General features: G+C 40.4%; 1 protein-coding gene across 1 annotated transcript in view; it reads left to right on the forward strand.

The window, feature by feature from the left end:
* Positions 1-18558, forward strand: part of Tmc1 (transmembrane channel like 1) — a 128000-nt gene that overhangs the window by 77059 nt on the left and 32383 nt on the right. Inside the window, exons 10-11 of the mRNA XM_042699367.1 lie at positions 11873-12015; positions 18335-18479. Of these exons, the coding sequence (XP_042555301.1) occupies positions 11873-12015; positions 18335-18479 (288 nt within the window). The remainder of the gene's footprint in view (positions 1-11872; positions 12016-18334; positions 18480-18558) is intronic.

Consider the following 18558-nt stretch of genomic DNA (forward strand, 5'->3'; position numbering starts at 1 on the left):
TCAAAGTTATTCTTCCTATCTTACTGAGGCTTTGTATAATTGGTTTATCATCTCCGGTTTTTGCCTGCACGTTTGAGCCTCTGGTAACTATTTCTGTTCTTTGTATCCATGATGAGATTACACACCTAAGTAAGAACAGGTTCGTTTTTCCTGTGTTACTTAGGAGTGAACTGTGAGTCTCAGGCAGGACACATCCCCTCACAACTCTTTCATGGTTGGAGTATTTTTTAACTGAAATTAAGTGTGTGTTCTCATATGTAAGGTGAAATTAATAATAATGTCTAACACAAAGATCATTAAGATACTCTATGAAAGGGCCTGTAGCACAGAACCAATGACACACAGTAAGTATTCCTTAAAAACAACAACAACAAGAACCTACAACTTGCCTGAAGGCAACCAACTATTTGGAAAGAGAATTGGGACGCTGGGCTGATTATAGCAGACAATGCCAGATTTATAGATGGGACCAGGTAACGAATGCCTGTTTATGTGATATTTACGAACTAAACAATGAAAGCATTCTTGCTGTAATGAGGAGTCACCCAATAACTCAGGGAAATGGAATGATGAGGTTAAGCTATTGCACACTGAATGCCATTATTCCTACAGACAGTCTCCTATGGACACTTTAAGGAGTTTTATGTAACATATGTGTTCTGTAGTTTGAAGAAATTTGTCTCTGTTTTTTATGCAAAGATTTTATGCTAAATATGTCTAGGAAAGAGCTTGATTGATGTTAGCGATGTTCTGTTTTCCATTTTTGTCAGATGAAGAAGGAATTCAGTCCATCATAGAAGAAAAGAGATCCGGGATAGCATACTTTTTTGAGACTAAAGAATGGATCTAATGATAAAAAATAGTAGTTTAACAACTAGATCACTGTTCTGTTTATATTATAATTTCAAAAAATAGTAGTTTAACAACTAGATCACTGTTCTGTTTATATTATAATTTCATGCATATTCTAATCTACATCCAGAATTTGTAGATGGGGAAACTATAAGTTTGGTGGGATTTGAAATTTCTCTCAGTTTGCATAGGTGGCAAATGATGGGTATGGGGTTCTCATACTTGATCTGATTCTGAAGTGTTGAAGAAACCACCTCTATTTACAGCTTCCACAAATCCCTGGAATGACTATAATTTTGTACTGGGAACGCTCACAATAAGGTAACTGTAGAGATGAGAAATGCCCTTACAGATCTTTCAACCTAGATAGATATGTCCCAGATAGACAGAGAAACTGAGTTTCAGAAGGAAGGTTAGGGTCTTTCAGTGGAAAAGCTCTTAATCTTTGTAGGTCTTCTATCCTATGAAAAAAAAATCCTTTTAGAATTTCCAATAACTCCTCACAGACTGTCTGTCCTGGGTCACCAACTGACCCTGTTTAATTCATTATTTATGGCCAAAGGGAAAAGTGAAGCAGGTGGATCCCGTTTTCTCCTGTAGAATAGATTAGCAATTTCTAAGCCAACTTCTGAAACAGAGCGTCAGGTTCAGTGTTTCCTCCTATCTGATTTCTTACTTGATCTTCCAAACAATCACTTTATAGAAAATAGCAGACAGTAGTATAAGTGCAGTATTGCATTTATTATGGCATAATGGGAGAAACCATTGTCAAAACATTAAGTTCCCTAAAAACTCACAGTGATGACTTCCAAAGACCCTGGGAACATCAGGAAAGAAAGGCCTGTGTCAGTTGCAAGGATAACCGGTGTTTGATTTCCTTCAAGAACATTCTATCAATGTGAAGTTGAAGATGGGTAGAGAAAATAACTCTGCATTTATAGTACAGTAAAAAATAAATGAAAGGAACAAGTATGACCCTGGCCTCTTGTAGTAGAAGAGCCTATTGAAAGAGGAGAGAGTCAGAAAAGTGGGCGTAGAGGTGTGAAGCTTGTGAGGTGCTGGAAACCTTTTGTTTCCAGTGGAAATCTTGGATCCTCCTTTTGAGCTCCAGGCAAACTCAGCTCTCCTTCACTTATGAATGAGATCAGATGTTATTCAAATTCTGTTTAACCCTAGACAGGTCCCATTTGATATATCCAAACCAGCCAGCCAGCTTTAGGACTCTTCCAAGTGACCCTCTGAAAAGCACTCTCCTTGAGAGCCTGTGGTGTCTCTTCCTGTTCAGGAGAGAAATCTATTTTATTAAAACTGTCAGTGGCAGGGAGATGATCTAATACAGAGGCTGTGAATCAAATTGGCAGAAATGATGTCATTTGAATGAGTAGAATTAGCAGAATGAATCAAGTCAGTGTGTTAGTCAGATTTCTTCCCTGTAAGGAACTATCTGACATAATTAACTTTGTGAAAGAAGGCGTTATTTGGGCTCAGAGGTTTGTGGAGTCCAATCCAAGACTGTGTAGACCTGTTGCTTTGGGCCTCTGGTAACAATGCCAGGCAAGGGGTTGGTAGTGGAGCAAACTGCTCACTTCACAGCCAGGAAGCAAAGGAGGAAAAACAAAGAAACTGGGTCCCACAATCCCCTTCAAGAACACACCCCCAACCACCTAAGGGCCTCCCACCAGGAACCATCTCCTGAGTGCTTCACACCTCCCAATCTAAAGACCAACCACTGAATACATGAGCCCTTAAGAGACAGTGAAGAGCTGACAGTGGTAGTTAGGAAGAAGATGACACCGATTGGCAGGATGGTTGGAGGCACAAGGACGATACAGGAATTATAAAGAGAAAGAGACTGTACAGTTTAGACAGAGAGATAACAGTTAGGCTTAAATGTGAGCAAAGGGAAATGCATGTAGTGTTCAGTTTGAAGGCATTTTGCACTTTGCTCATGTATGTGCAAATTGTGCAATGGTGAGTTGACTTTGCTTTCTTTTCAATTGGTCATTATAGATGGAGGAAGTAAGAGAAACTTTAGAAGGGACAGGAAAGGAGAAGTTACACCTATGGCTTGTTTTACTCCATTTCCCACATCTCTTTCTTTCTTCATATCCCCTCCTTGAAGCTTGTCCTCAAAGGATCTTGGTCAGAGATAGCATGAATGTAGATGAACAGAAGTTAAGTTTCTTATTTACTCAGAATGGATAAATCTTTAAATCCTGGTCTTCCAAAGTAAGAGGGTGTACTCTGGAACATAACTCAGCTTTCTTAAGTTCCTTCATCTCTTACTGTAGTGGCTACATTTAGAGGAGACGTTTTTGGAATCTGTGCATAGAATAATATGCTTTATTTTAAGAGTTGCTTAACTGCTCAACGTCCGGGGATTCCTTTTTCGATGGGAGCTTGTTTCAGATTTCCTGAGAAATGGATACCACCACGTTACATGTATCAGTGTGTGCCAGTGAGAAATTAAGACTGTTTGCTAACTTACCCCTGGTAGGGGATTTCTGATCTCTGAACATTGGCTTAGATGAGAATCTCAAACCTCTTAAATGATATTGTAGATTATGAGCACATGGCACCAAAACATGAGACTAATACCTCTACTGTGATAGATTGCTACCTTCCCAAACATTTGGAAGTAATTCAGTCAAGAATTTATTCTGTGTGTTAGCACCTTATGCCTTCAATTGCTTGTAAATTATGCTTGACATGGATGACATCACGCACTGAAATGTCTGAAATAGAATATATGCTCCTCATATGAGACTGAACATTTCAGAACTTAATGTTCTCTGGTGCGTTTTCCCTAAGTCAGTGTTTACTGGTGTGCTTTCTCCATCAGACTCCCACTTAAGTAGATAATAGTCAGTGTAGTCAATATAGGCTGCATCTAGGTGACCACACAGCTTTTGTTTCAAGTATGAAACTTCTCTGTGTGACTTTACAAAACAAGGAGGTAGTTAATAATTTCAGAATTCTAACAAAACCATCCAAGAAAACTTCCTAACGTGATGCTTTTAATTGCTACTTTGTAGCAATTCTGTGTGTGTGTGTATGTGTGTGTGTATGTGTGTGTATGTATGCATGTGTGTGCGCACGTGTTCATGTGCATTGATGGGGCTAGAACCTAGGGCCTTGTATATGTCAGACAACTAAACCACATTGCAGCTCATGAGTACGTTTTCTTTGTGATATGAAATCACCACAGCAGCTTGTTTTTATAGGACTGATGTTGACTAATTTTGTGAGTTTTAGCCAATTAGATCATAGGAAAACACTGGCGTTTTTCTAGTTTTACTGTCTCTCAGACCCTTTTTGATGCTTTGACTCATTCGACCTGAGTATAAGATTACTATTGTCATGTTGCTGTCTTGAATGACTTAACACTGGTTTATTAAAATGGGTGAATACAGAGCAGGAGAATAGAAAAGTGTGGCTTAGAGGACAATCTGAAGGCATTTACTTTAACCAAGGACTGCTAATGATCACCAGAAGCAATGTCTTTCTCCATTCAGTCATTCTGCAAGCACAAATTGAATGCAGAATACTGGGGGTATCATGACAGCTAACATATTCCCTATGCACAGAGATGTTATGCCATAATTGGTTGTACAAACAAAAATTTTCCATTTTAATTTGGCAATCTAAGCTATTAGATCCTTGTTTTAGGCACATTGAGGCATAATGAGAGGAGGCGGACAGAGTTGAGATTTACTGGAGTTCAGTTTATCAGAGTGTTGAGAGGACCCAGTAACAATAACTCTTTCCCATCTGAGCTCAGAGCAATTTGTCTGAAAAGGAGAGGCAGATCAAACATCCCACAACCATTACCAAAAGAGACCAAACAGGAGGACCCTTAGCCAAATGGGCTTGCTTCTATATAACTCTATATTAGTCCAGTTTACGTTGATCACAGCTTATTTTCAAGAAGAAGTTGCTTTTGAGAGGTAGCAGCCTCATAAATCCCCCATTTATCAAGTGGAGAAATCACTGCAGTCATCTCCCTGGTGTTTGCGGGGAAGGAAGGATAGATGAGGGTTGAATGGTGATTCATTTAGTGAAACTCTGGGGATGTGAAAGAATTACCAAGAAAAAGGAATAAGCATTCATATCTCCAGGAACAGCTAGTTAGGTCTGATTTAGAGGGTCTGTAGAGGCTTTAAGGTCGTATCATTTAATTTATTTATGGAACCTGGGGTTTCATGGTATTATACCACTTGAATCACAATGCTAGACACTTTTTCTTTGCTTTTGAAATAAGATTTTTTTTTCCCCACAAACTCAGTATGGGCTGTCTTTGAACTTTCTATACTGCTGCCTCTATCTCCTGAGTAGCTGGGGTTATAGGCAAGTGACAGTATGCCTACCTTCATGGAAATAGATTAGACTAAATTGCTGTACAACCACACACACATTGAAGGATCTAGTCAGGGAGGATAATTTCATCATTCCAAGAGTCAGATCGTTCCCATTGGAAGCAGAGAGATAGGAGGATTTTGAAGCAGGTTAGAAACATAGTCTGATCTATTCTTCAGAAGACCACTGTGTGATGCACGGTCTTATTGGGCTACTATGAGATGAGGTTGGGAGTCATGTAAATTGAAGCCCATGAGGCGTGTGAATAGTAGTAGTTCAGACATTTCTATCTAATGTCTTAATGTGGGGGGGCATAGGAACTTGGGGATTCATTAAGCAATTGGATATGGATTGTGGGTGAAATTGAGACAATGATGCAAATGCCTGGGTTTTTGGATGGGGGTAACTTGGGTTGTGTTGGGAGGGCTATACCCCAAGAAAAGAAGAAAAGAGGCTTGGGGCAGCTCTTTAAATCTGCTGAGTATATACTTTCTGTACAACATCCAAGTGACATGAGGCACCATGGGCGTCCAATCAAGGGTCTGGAATTTTCCACTTTGGATAATAGGTATCTGTTATGACACAACAGAAAATGCAAGGGGAAACAAAGGCGGAGGCAACAATGCTTGATAAGAAATGTACTCATTACCTCGCCCATGTGATCGAAACCCCTCTGTATGGTGTTTCCACAGTAAAAAATTAAAAAGAAAAGAAAATGCAACTGCACAATTATTATAGCACAAAAATGGAAGGAAACTGAGCTATGGGATTCAGACAGATTTGGGTTTAAATATCCTGCCAACACACTTACCTGTGAGGTTTTAGACAACCACCACAGGCACGTGTAAAATGATGGGAATGATGCTCACCTATCGGGCTGTCATAAAAATAAATGAGATTGTATATATAAGTGATTAGCATCATGTCTGGCTCTCAGTAGATGTTTAATAAATGCCTGCTCTGGATACTTAATCTCACCAACACATTAATTTGTTGGAGGGACAACAAACAGGAACAAGATCTTGATGGTGATGCCACGAGATGGCAGGAAGTTTCCAGCAGCTGTGTTCTCTGCCTGTGTGCCCTTTATGAAGATAGAAAGACATAGAAAGAGACAGCTAGTAGAAGAACTGCTAAGGCCCAGCCCTGCTATCTCTTTGTAATCTCCTCATTCCACATGACATGTTTTAGGGATCTAGATCTAAGTTACAGTAAAGAGAAAGGAAAACTCAGATGTGACGGCAAAAGCCTGCTGGGTCTGTTTGGAGAGGAGGATGTGGTTGAGTGTCAGCTTGCAGCCGATTGGGGCCAGCCTGGCTGCTGTTATTGTGACATCAGTGTTGATTTGTGATCATTCCTTGCTTTTCTCCCAAGTTCCACTTTATTAGCTATTCAGTGAAATCATCCCTCTTTTATCCACACCTGGAACTCGTTTCCATATGAAGGTATTGCTAACAATTTTGAGATAAGTAGAAGTGTACCCTGATTCACTTTTCCCTCACATACTTTTAACAAGTATGCTTTGTAAATGCTGCTTCCCTTTCCCACCAGTTAAAACTGTATAACTTGTTTTCCCCCAAATTAATGGTCCAGTAGATTTTTAAGTGATGAAACTCATTCACCTCCCAGAGACAGGATTTGCTGACCTAGTGATTATTCCTTTATAATCTTAAGAGACCCTGAAGAGATGGTATTCGACTGTACTTTCAGGTGACAAATACTTATGAATAGATATTTTACCTGCAAAACTCCTCGGCACCTCTGTAATCCAGCCTCCCATTCTGTCTACGTAGAATATTTGGCAAATATTAATGTATGTTCTTCATATATGCTAGTTATATAAATGGGAGCTGATTCATAGTGACCCCATAATCAAAGTATTGCCTTCTTATGAAAATGTGTCAGGGACTCTGGCCTAGACCTACTGCAGCTTCTCAACAGAATCAGTAGAGATTTGTTCTAGCATAGAATCTCAGCATTGGGCTGGAATTTTCTGTGCTCCTTTGACCCTTGGCTCCAGCTTCGGCTTCTGTCATAGATTTGGGGGTGGGGGAGTGCTCCCACAGAGAAAGCAGGACGCACTGACATGGAAACTGAGTAGAACACTGGCCGGGCTACGACTCATTTCTATTTTAGTCATTCCCAGATGTCCTCTGCAGAGTGTTCAGAGATGTTTGGGGAGCCACATGCCCACTGGGTGGAAAGGAGGGGTATCCTCCTGGCTTCTAAGATTTACGTATTTCAAGCCATACCTTAATGAGCTCCTAAGATGCGTCTGATAAAGCTGTGTTCAAACGATGTTTGTTAATAATACCTCTGCCATTTACACACTTCTCCCTATGTAGAGCAACTAGGCAAGTGGAGCAAAAGCTTGGTATAGAATCAGGATGCCCTCCGCCCCCACCGTGGTGTGGTGTAATATTTATGAAGTGCCAACCGCTGAACATATGTTGACTGGTACACACTCCAGATGAGCCAGAGGCCTGGGAGCTATTGTGCTCACCCAACAAGCTTACCAGCTGCTAGTTATAGATCTACATTTCCCTCTCATGTCATCTTCAAGGTGGCTTTTGATCCCAATTCTGAAGTTATCAATTAGGAAAAAACGCTAGACTATCACATTTACGGATATAGAGAAGAAGTTCTCTCTTAAAAAAAGATGTCTAGGGTTCTTTCTTTCTAAGAGGTTCTGCCACCTTTAGGACTAATCCAAGGGCACAGATCCAAGCCCACGCATGCGTAGTGGTATGATCCTTCCTTCCTCCTTCCCTCCCTCCCCCCCTCTCTTTTGGTCAGTCATGGGGCTTGAACTCTGGGCCTGGGCTTTGTCCCTGAGCTTTTCAGCTCAAGTCTAGCACTCTACCACTTTGAGCCACAGCACCACTTCTGGTTTTCTGGTGGTTAATTAGAGATAAGTGTCTTCCAGACTTTCCTGCCCAGGCTGGCCTTGAACCGTGATCCTCAGATCTCAGCCTCCTGAATAGCTAGGATGACAGGCATGAGCCATGGCCTCCGGTTTCTCCTTCTCTCTGTTTCTTTTTTGCTTTCCTCTTCTTTCTGTTTTTCTTTCTTACTGGGGGAATATATGGCAGTAGCATGATACAAATCTTGGGAGACAAAAACAGCCCAGGAGAAGGAATATAGCAAAGTGCTTAACTACCTGGCATTGAGGTTGGGTCAAATTCATATTCCGACGATCATTTACTGGCTGTGTGAACTTGGAGGAGTTCCTTAACCTCTCTGAGGCTCAATTTATGTGTAAAATAGGTATAAGGATAGTAACTATTGTGGTTTATAATACCTCCTCTATTGTTAAGCCCAGGTTTTGAGCTAACCAGAGAACAGACAAAGAGTAACGCCAGGTGCTACTGGCTCACACCTGTAATCCTAGCTAGTCTGGAGGCTGAGATCTGAAGATTGAGATTCTAAGCCAGCTTGAATAGGAAACGGTGAGATTCTTATCTCCAATTAAGAACCAAAAAGCTGGAGTTCAAGTGGTAGAGAGCTAGCCTCAAGCATAAAATCTTAAGGACAGTGCCCAGGCCCTGAGATCTAATCCCAGGACAGGCACAAACAAGCAAACCACAAAGACAACAGCAAACGAGCGTAAGCTGGGTGGAGTTCGACGTGTCATCTCTGTAACCGTATAAGGAGGCCTTGAAGAATGTGGCAACACTTTATGGACAAAGTAGGCCTGCAGCCAGCCCTTTCTGCCAGGACAGACTTCCTTTTGCAGGGACAGAGGACACAGTGTGCTATCCGGAGCAGGAAAGGAGTTTTCTACTCTATCAGTTACTGCCTTTCTATTCCCTTGGTTTCTACTCCTCAGGGTCAGAGTGAAGCCGCCCAGAACTACTGAGAGAGTTACTTTTATGGATCTCCGGCACGTGGAACAGAGCACCCAGAGAGGGGAAGTGTTTATTTCTCACAGTGGCAACTTCCTCAGGCTCCCAAGGGAATCCTGTGAGCCGCAGGAAGGCGCTCAAGACTGCTCAGTCATTCACAATATGTATTGATTGCTACTATCACAGCTCTCATTGATGCTGAGTGTCAGGACTGTGGCAAGGAAGTGGGGGAAGGCTCAGTGGTGAAGAAAACAGAGGAACTTGGAAACCATCATTCCATGGGGGAAAATAAACAGGCTATCATTGCCCCAGGCTAGGGTAACAAGTGAGAAGATTCTGGACAGAATAGAAAGAGATTGGATTTAACACAGTTGAGGGCAAGGCCTGAACTAGATTAGTATGAAACAAGAAGATGAAATGGAAGTCAGTGCTTAGAAGTCCTAAAGATTTCTGGTCTTGATAAATCCGTGTCTATTTTTTTTAAATTTTTGACACACAATTAGCCCTACATTTGCTCTACAATTGAGATTTTATTTAATTTTTGCTAATGGTTTACCTCCAAGTGTTCATCAGGATTGCATATGTCAGGGTTCTCCAGAAATGGATAGCCCCAAACTAATATATAGGCAGACTTTCAATTGCTTATTTAGATTTATGATATATAAATCTTTGTATGGTATATATAATTGACAGTACGTATAAATAATGGATTTATTACATACACGAGGAAATTCATTTTAGGCAATCATCTCACATTTATGGAGGCAAAGTCCTTTGCTTCCTGAATGCTAGCATACCATGCTAGCCAGTAGAGTAATTAAGTCTTAGACCAATGGCCTGGGAACCAAGGGACTCATGGCATGGAAGCCAGTCTAAGAGCAGGAGGAGATGAGCTGAGCCTGCCGGGCTGAAGCAGTATGACAGGTTACAAAAGAGAAAATTCTTCCTTCTATTATGCATTGCCCTCAGTCCCCAGATGGCTTGATCAAGGCCCAATGCACTGGGCTGGACAACCTGCTTTACTGAGTTCATTGACTCAAAGATTAAGCTAATCTCATCCAGAAACTCCCTCCCAGAGGCACCCCAAAACTATTTGATCTGCTCTCCTCAGGGTCCACGCTGGATGACACACAAGATTAACCATCCCATAATGTCCTTCTTTTATTTTTCTGAAACTAAAAAAAATACAGGCCTGTGTAGAGCAGGAAAGTTCAGCGCTATTTACTTACAACCCTCTCATCTCATCCCAGCCCTAATTAAACCCACGAGTTCCTGGGAGATTTTCTGCTGATTTATTTCCCACTAGTTCTTCCGGTATTAAAAACATTGCCGCAAATTTGGAAGCGATTGTTTTTTTTTTTTTTTCTTTCCATCTCCATTAACCTCTGATTTGAGTTAGATATGATCTTTGTTTAAGGCTATTTTCTCAATTACTCTGCATCATTCTCTCCCCAGGAATTTGGCATCTGAGTCATTTCTCTCTCTTCCTTTCCACACTTCCTGTCTCCCCACTTCTTTTTGCATTGTGGGATTGTAAGTCCCACAACTAAGCAGTTAGTAAAGATGCTAAAGGCAGCAGTTAAGTTCTGTAAGGTTCTAGTTTGAGTCATCTGATCTTAAGAGAATCTCTCAAATTGGCAAGTTATTGTCTTCTCATTTTACAAAGCACAATAATATGAAACGATTGTTAGAGAGAAATCAGAGAGGAGATGGAAGCGGCTGTATGGTAATGTGGACACCATGCATTAATATTGATGAGTGAAAAACAGAGGATGTGTGTGTTCTTCTATGGTGAGGAAGAAGAGGAACACCATAGAAGAGGAAACAACAAAGTATGCTAGTATTATCTGTATGAACAGGAGTTTCTTGGGAGGCTTTGGGGAATGGTAACTCTTGGCAAGTAATGTTTAGGAAAGAAAACACGATATATCAATGGACATGCTTATTAGAGAAAATGCTGTTATAATCTTTATGAATGGAAGACCCAATGTCATCTCATCTGGTTGTCTTTGTTTGTACTGGTCCTGGGGCTTGAACTCAGGGGTTGGGCTCTGTTCCTGAGCTTTTATGTTTAAAGCTAGTTGCTTCACCAAAGAAGCCGCTGCTCTATTCCTAGATTTTTGGTCATCAGTTGGAGTTAAGAGTCGCATAGACTTTCTGATCCAGATCCTCAGATCTCAGCCTCCAGTATGCTCCTGAATACTTCGTATTTCTGATAAGTTGGAGGTGAAACACAACCTCTGTGTTGAAGGAGGACTGCTCTTTTGTCTTTAATATCATTTTATTGTGATTATGAAGGTGTTATCCGGAGGGTTTACTATTTCATAAGTCAAGTAATGAGTACATTACTTCTTTGGACAATGTTACCCCTTCCTTCTCTTTCCCCACTTTGTAGAATTGCTTTAATTATGGCTCAGTTGGTTGGAAAAGGGAACCTGCTACATCATTTTTCTGACACGAATTTCCTCCCTGACCGTATTAAGCAAGCTTTCAACACTGTAAAGCGAATGCGACCATGAACTCTGTTTTGATGTTTAAATCAAGGGGTTTGTCACGGTAATGGACTCACAGTGGAGCAAGCCTGGGCTTGGTTTAAAATGTTATCTACTTACAAGTCACTGAATTTCATGTAAACCAAGAAGCTGTCAATCCTGTGTCAGCCAAAACCTTCACAGTGTGGAACAAAAACTAGGGCTCCTGTCAGAGAGGTGACCCCATATTTGAAAAGAAATGTCATCTCGTTCTTCCTCTCCAGGCTCTCTTGTCCTTTGAGTTTCTCTTTGCGGTATCTGCTAAGTGGTTTTATTGTTGGATTTTAGGGTTTGGCACAATATTCCATCCTCTTTTATGGCTACTATGACAATAAACGAACGATCGGATGGCTGAACTTCAGACTTCCCCTGTCTTATTTCCTGGTGGGGATCATGTGCATCGGATACAGCTTTCTGGTGGTCCTCAAAGCGTAAGTTTTACGTGTCTCTTGGGAAATACACAGTGATTCCTGGAATCAAAGGGGGAACTTATTTGAGAACTGGATATAAGTTTGTTCTTATGTCACGTCTAGTGTTTGCACAGTCTTGGAGAGATGAAATGTAGTTTTAATATCAGTACAAATGCTGGACAGTAATATTCTCCAAAGCAAAAGGGTTGAACAAGAACCCAGACCTTTGAGTCACCTTCAAAGGCTTAGGATGATGGTGCCTATCTTGTATTTTAAAAACTGCACATTTTTGCAAAGGGCCTTTTTGTATTCAAGGTATCAATCAAGGGTTCCAAGACAAGGGAGAAGCTCCCGACCTCTTGCATGCAAAAAGCCTTGTGAAGCAGCATCAGCTCAGTAGGCAGAATGCATTCTCTGTTAATTTCTTTTAAGCCAGTATATAATCACTCATCCACAAACAAAACTTTAGCTTTTTAAGTTGACAAAAATGAACAAGACCCCGTGAGATCATTGAAATCAACTGTATAATCATAGTTTGTCATGGGAAAGGGTTTATTGGAGTAGAGGAAAGAATTTCACTGGGACATTGATTACATAAAGACACTGCCAAAACCTACCACAGTTATTTGGGACTATAAAAGAAAACCATTTTTTAGTTAATTTTCTGAACCAGATGAGGAAAAGAGCTGTAATATCTCAATTAAGGGCCCTGTTCTTTTAGCTGTGCATACAGTCATGATACCATGAACTCTGTTTTGATGTTTAAACCAAACATTTTGCCTCCCTGTGGGCATATTTTCTGTCTAAGAGCCTAAGAAGGGTTACAATATCCACTTAGCCAAAGCAGGGGTGCTCTGGTGCAGACTGGGACATGTCTTGCATTCTATCTTTACCTCATTTGCTTGCTCATTCAAAGAAAAATGTCAGATTTCATTTCAAGAATCTTTTCAGGACTTGAAAAAAATCCGCATTAAGAACACATATCCAAAATATTCTTAACTGTTCCAAATGTAATCAGAAATCTAAGCTACAAAATATCTTGTTCATCTGATAACGAAGAACCAAACTGTAAAAAACAAAGTCCACGCTATTTTCTGGTCTTTGGACCATTTTATTTGACTGGAATAAAAAAAATGAGATGCATCATTTCTATGGCTGGGTTGTGTATCATGTGTCATTTCTGTGTTACTCTTTTAGTGTTCATAGACTTTAGAATGTGTTTGCACGTCTAATTACTGTACTTAGCTCTGTGTGTGTGTGTGTGTGTGTGTGTGTGTGTGTGTGTGACAGAGAGAGAGAGAGAGAGAGAGAGAGAGAGAGAGAGAGAGAGAGAGGATGAGAATGGAATCTAATACCTCCTGAATGTGGAGCCCTGGGCAAGTCATCACTGAGCGGTGCCAGATAGTGTTTTTAATGATCACTAATGAACCACTGTTCCTCTCCTGCTTCCTCTCCTCTCCCCTTCTCTCCTCTCTCCTTCTGCTCTCCTTCTTTTCCTCCTTGTCTGCCCTTCTTCTCCCCTCTCCTCCCTTCCTTTCCTTCTCCTCCTCCTCTTCTTCCTGCTCTTTCTTTCTCTATCTCTGTCTCTCTGCTTCTGCCTCTGTCTCTATCTCTGTATGTCTCTGGTGGAACTAGTCTGAAGTAGGGCTTTGTACCTCTTAGCAGGTGCTCTACTCTATGAACTATGTCCCTAACCCTTTTGTACTTTTTGGCCAGGCTGGCCTCAGACCATAATCTTCCTACCTATGCTTCCTGTATACCTGGGGTTATAGGCATACCACACCACAGCATAACACCTGGCTTGTTCTTGGAGATAATGTCTCACTGACTTTCTACCTGACTGTCCTCTAACCAGCAGAGGGAATTTTGTAACACCCCTCAGGGGGTTATTTATGATACATAAATTGAAGTTTGTGGGGATATTGTTAGCCTATTCTAAAAATGTTGATATTCTCAGAGCATAGAGTCAGGGGTGGTGGTACACTCTTCCTGGGTTTAATTCCCAGAGCTGCACAAGAGAAGATCACCACAAATGAGTATGCGGTTGTGCATTAATATATACATTAATAAATTTGTGCTTAATACAGTTTCCTCTTGGATAAACTTAACATATCCCCAGCAAGATGGTACAAGACAAGACAAATATAGGATTTAAAAATTTCTTGTAGCCATATAAAAGTATAAACAAGGTTGAATATCATGCCCTTAGCATGCTAAGGGCATGATATTCAAAAATAATATCTTCCAAAAATAATATCTTCTCCAGATGTACTCATTATAAAATCATTATTGATTTTTTTTCAGAGCTGAGGATCAAACTCAGGAACTTGCACTTGCTAGGCAAGAGCTTCTCCACTGAGCTAAATCCCTAATCTATTAATGAAATTTTATGTATCTTTTTTTTGGGGGGGGGAGAGAATAAAGTCATTGTAACCTGATGTGTATTACTCTATGCACTTTATTTTTCAGTACTGAGATTTGAACCCATGGCTTTGAATTTGTAGGCACACCTAGCTACTAGTCACATTTTTGGGGCTCAGTAAACACATGCTGCTGGTGAGGATTACCAAGGTGAGACAACTGTAGATGTGGATTGGCCTCTTCAGTCCCACCCACAAATAAACTATCTTTTGTCTGATTAACCAATCAGAGCTCCTCATTGATCTAAGTCCAATATTTTTACTCTTCAGGGATATTTTCACCGAAGATGACAATGTTAGATACAAATGGCAAATTTTAGAACCTATAATAGATCATGGAATAGCATGCCTCCCCTTCAAAATGCACTTCAAACTAGATGCTGGTGGCTCATACCTGTAATTCTAGCTACTGAGGAGGCTAAGATCCAAGGATCTCGGTTTGAAGCCAGCTTGGGCAGGAAAGTCTGTGAGACTCTTATCTGCAATAAACTTCTCAGAAAATAGTTGTAAGCAGAGCTGTGGCTGAAGTAGTAGAGCACTAGTCTTGAGCATGAAGGACAGTACCCAGGCCCTGAATTCAAACCCTAGGACCAGCTGATAAAAAAACCCCAAACCAACAACAGATAAACAAAAATGAAAAAAGAATCACCAACAACAGAATACACTTGAGCTTCTATTGAAAATGTTTAGGGTAGAAAAGCAATGAGGTAGGAAAACATGAATTCACCACAGTCCATTTCTGAATCCACAGTGATGAACTGTAGTCTGAGGATCTTTCTTCATGGGAACATGAACTAGGAATAGTGGTTTGTAAAGTGAGAGAATACTGTGAAAACCCATCACAAGGTCCGTCTGAGTAACAATAGCACAGCAATCATGTATGCTATGTCTCAGATAAAAGCTATTTATGATATTTTTACTTATTTAGGGGAGTTTTTCCAAGTGATGCTTATGTGTACAACTCAAGCAGCTTTATTCATTCATTAAGTAACTATATATGGAGAACCTCTGATAGGAATTCTAGGGAGGGCCTAGTATCTGGGAATTTAACAGTGAATGAAATTAAAAAGTCCTTCTTCTTATGGTTCCCAGCTAGGAAACAGACTACAAAGATTGACCAGTAGTTTTAACCAATGTACTATGCCTATATATTTTTGTGTTATTCTTTGCCTGTTTTTTTTTTCTGTGAAGAAATCAGCACATGATAATTTGTTTCATCCATTCAACGATTTGCTCTGTGTGTGTGTGTGTGTGTGTGTGTGTGTTTATGTCTTATTCTGTCAGATTCTAAAGAGTTTCTTTTCTTACCTTCCTCAGAATTCTCTTCCTTTTCCTAACTTCTCTTAAAGGCTATCTGCAAGTATCAGAGTTGATTTAAGATTTTAAAGAGGAATTTATTTGATTTATTCAAAATGTCCATGCACCATAAGAACATATATATACATATACATATATTTACATATGCATGTATATACATATCTATATCTATATATATATAAACTTCCATGCATCATAAAATAACCAAATCATGCCAGTGTGCAAATAACAGGGTAGACTTGAAGTTCAGGACAAAAAAATTCAATATAAAAATGTTAAGCAATAGTATAAATTACCTTCCCTGACAGCTCTGTCAAAGTAAATGATATATTGAGATTATTTTTCATAGATAAAGCAGTTCAGAACTATAACCCCTTTGAAGAAGGAAAAACATGATATGTAGGTACATTTGTGCTCTTTTAGATAAGAAGTAGAGCTGTACGTGGAAGACTTTGTGTCTGGTCCAAACCTCCATAAAAATGTGTGTGAGCAGCTTTACCTTTGACATCCTCCTTTGTTATTTTCAGTATTTTATCTTTTTCCATGTGATTTTCATGTCAGGGTGTTCGAGTTTGCCTCTAGCTAAAGCTCCTTCTGTCAGAGGTTATCTTCAGCTGTAAAACTCTGTAATAGAGATCCATCAATCACTTATCTGCCAAGTGGGCATTTTTAGTTGGGGCTCTGCCCTTTGCACAGTGACAATGCCATGTTTATCAAATAAACAATTTTCTCCCTCGGTTCATGATAAGAACTATCTGGTTCTGATCCTTTCAAAGCTCCAAAAAAAAAAAAAGAGACATGTATGTAGTTTAGCATTCCTCACTGATGTCCTCGTTTGGACGTGGAATAAAGGTGGAGAACCTGAGATCTTGATGTATTTGCCTGGTTATTGCTAGATAAGGTCCAGAAAATGACTTTATAACTTGGAGACTCAACCTGCTCAGGTATAAGAAAGAGAAAACGAGTAACTCCCTGATCACTTGCTAAGCTTTGATGAGAACAAGTATGAAAATTCGTGACATTAACCTTTTCAAGGGGTAACGTAGGAGACGGATGAAAGGAATAATTGTGTTGAGGTATTTCTCATAACCTATTAGGCTGTATAGAAAATATGAACTTTGGCAGTGCATGTCTGTACTCCCAATGTGAGGGAAGTGAAGGTAGGAATCTCAGAAGTTCCAGAACCACCTGGCTTCCTAGTAAGGAAACAAACATCTCAAAATGAACAAATAAATTTCAAAAGAATATATAAGCATCCATACAAAGTAGGGCTAAAGGTACAGGGATTTAGATGTTCTGGGAGAGGGCTGTTAACCTACAGTACTAGTTTTATGTTACTGCTCTTCTTCCTCCTTTTGGTCTCAGATCACTATTAAAAAAAAAAAGAACACGTATGGGCTCATTTCATAATAGGTGCGTTGTAAAATTTAATTTACAGTGACAGAGAAAAAAAGATGTGCAGTAGGTTGAATTTCGAACCATTGAACTAAATCTATAATGAATGCACTATAATATATAAAAGCAAAAAACTAAATTCTTATTTGAATACATGTAACCAATTTGCATTAGGATTGCACAAAAGTCTTTCTGAGCCTGGCTTATGTCTCTTAACATGGTGTTCTCTAATCCCACCCACTTTTCTATAAACAGTTAAACAGAATAATTTCATATTTCTGTATAATTGAGCCCAGTTCACAGACAAATATTGCATGTTTTCCAGCTATGAGGAATCTAGACATAAACTAGTGGCTCATGCCTGTAATCCTAGCTAGTCCGGAAGCTGAGATCTGAGGATTGAAATTGGATGCCAGCCCAGGCAGGAACGTACATGAGACTTTCATTCTCCAACAAAATACTCAAGGAGAAGAAGAAGAAATAGGAGGGGAGCAGGAGGAGAAGGAGGAGGAGGAGGAGGAGGAGGAAGAGAAGGAGGAAGAGGAGGAGGAGGAAGAAGAAGGAGGAGGAGGAGGAGGAGGAAGAGGAAGAAGAAGGAGGAGGAGGAGGAGGAGGAGGAGGAGGAGGAAGAAGAAGGAGGAGGAGGAGGAGGAAGAGGAAGAAGAAGGAGGAGGAGGAGGAGGAAGAGGAAGAAGAAGGAGGAGGAGGAGGAGGAGGAGGAGGAGGAAGAAGAAGACGACGACGACGACGAAGAAAGAAAAGAAGAAGAAGAAGAAGAAGAAGAAGAAGAAGAAGAAGAAGAGGAAGAAGAGGAAGAAGAGGAAGAAGAGGAAGAAGAGGAAGAAGAGGAAGAAGAGGAAGAAGAGGAAGAAGAAGAAACTGAAAGTAGAGCTGTGTCTCAAGTGGCAGAACACTACCTTGAGCACAAAAGCTCAGTGACAGCTTTCATGCCCTGCATTTTAGCCCCAGGACAAGCATCCACACACACACACACACACACACACACACACAAACACACACACACACACACACACACGATGATACTAAGGGGTGAATACTTTAGAAGCACATTAAATGTAGTATGAAAATGGCATAAAAGTCATCTTGTAATCAAAACTGCTTCAAATGAAGAGCAGAGAGAGGAGGGATAGGAAAGACTAATACAGATTATGTGCCTGTGAACAAGCGTTAACTCCCTGTCTTGACAGGATGACCAAAAACATTGGTGACGACGGAGGTGGCGATGACAATACTTTCAACTTCAGCTGGAAGGTCTTCTGCAGCTGGGACTACCTCATAGGCAACCCCGAAACAGCTGACAACAAATTCAATTCCATCACGATGAACTTTAAGGTAAAGAGACAAAGCTCGGGAGTCTGCTCCTTGTTTTCTAAAGAGTAACCTTGGAGGCACTGCATGTGCTCTACCTCGC

This window comes from Dipodomys spectabilis, unplaced genomic scaffold (assembly GCF_019054845.1).
Source record: "Dipodomys spectabilis isolate Male_0828 unplaced genomic scaffold, ASM1905484v1 ptg000241l, whole genome shotgun sequence".
In the NCBI taxonomy this organism is placed as follows: domain Eukaryota; kingdom Metazoa; phylum Chordata; class Mammalia; order Rodentia; family Heteromyidae; genus Dipodomys; species Dipodomys spectabilis.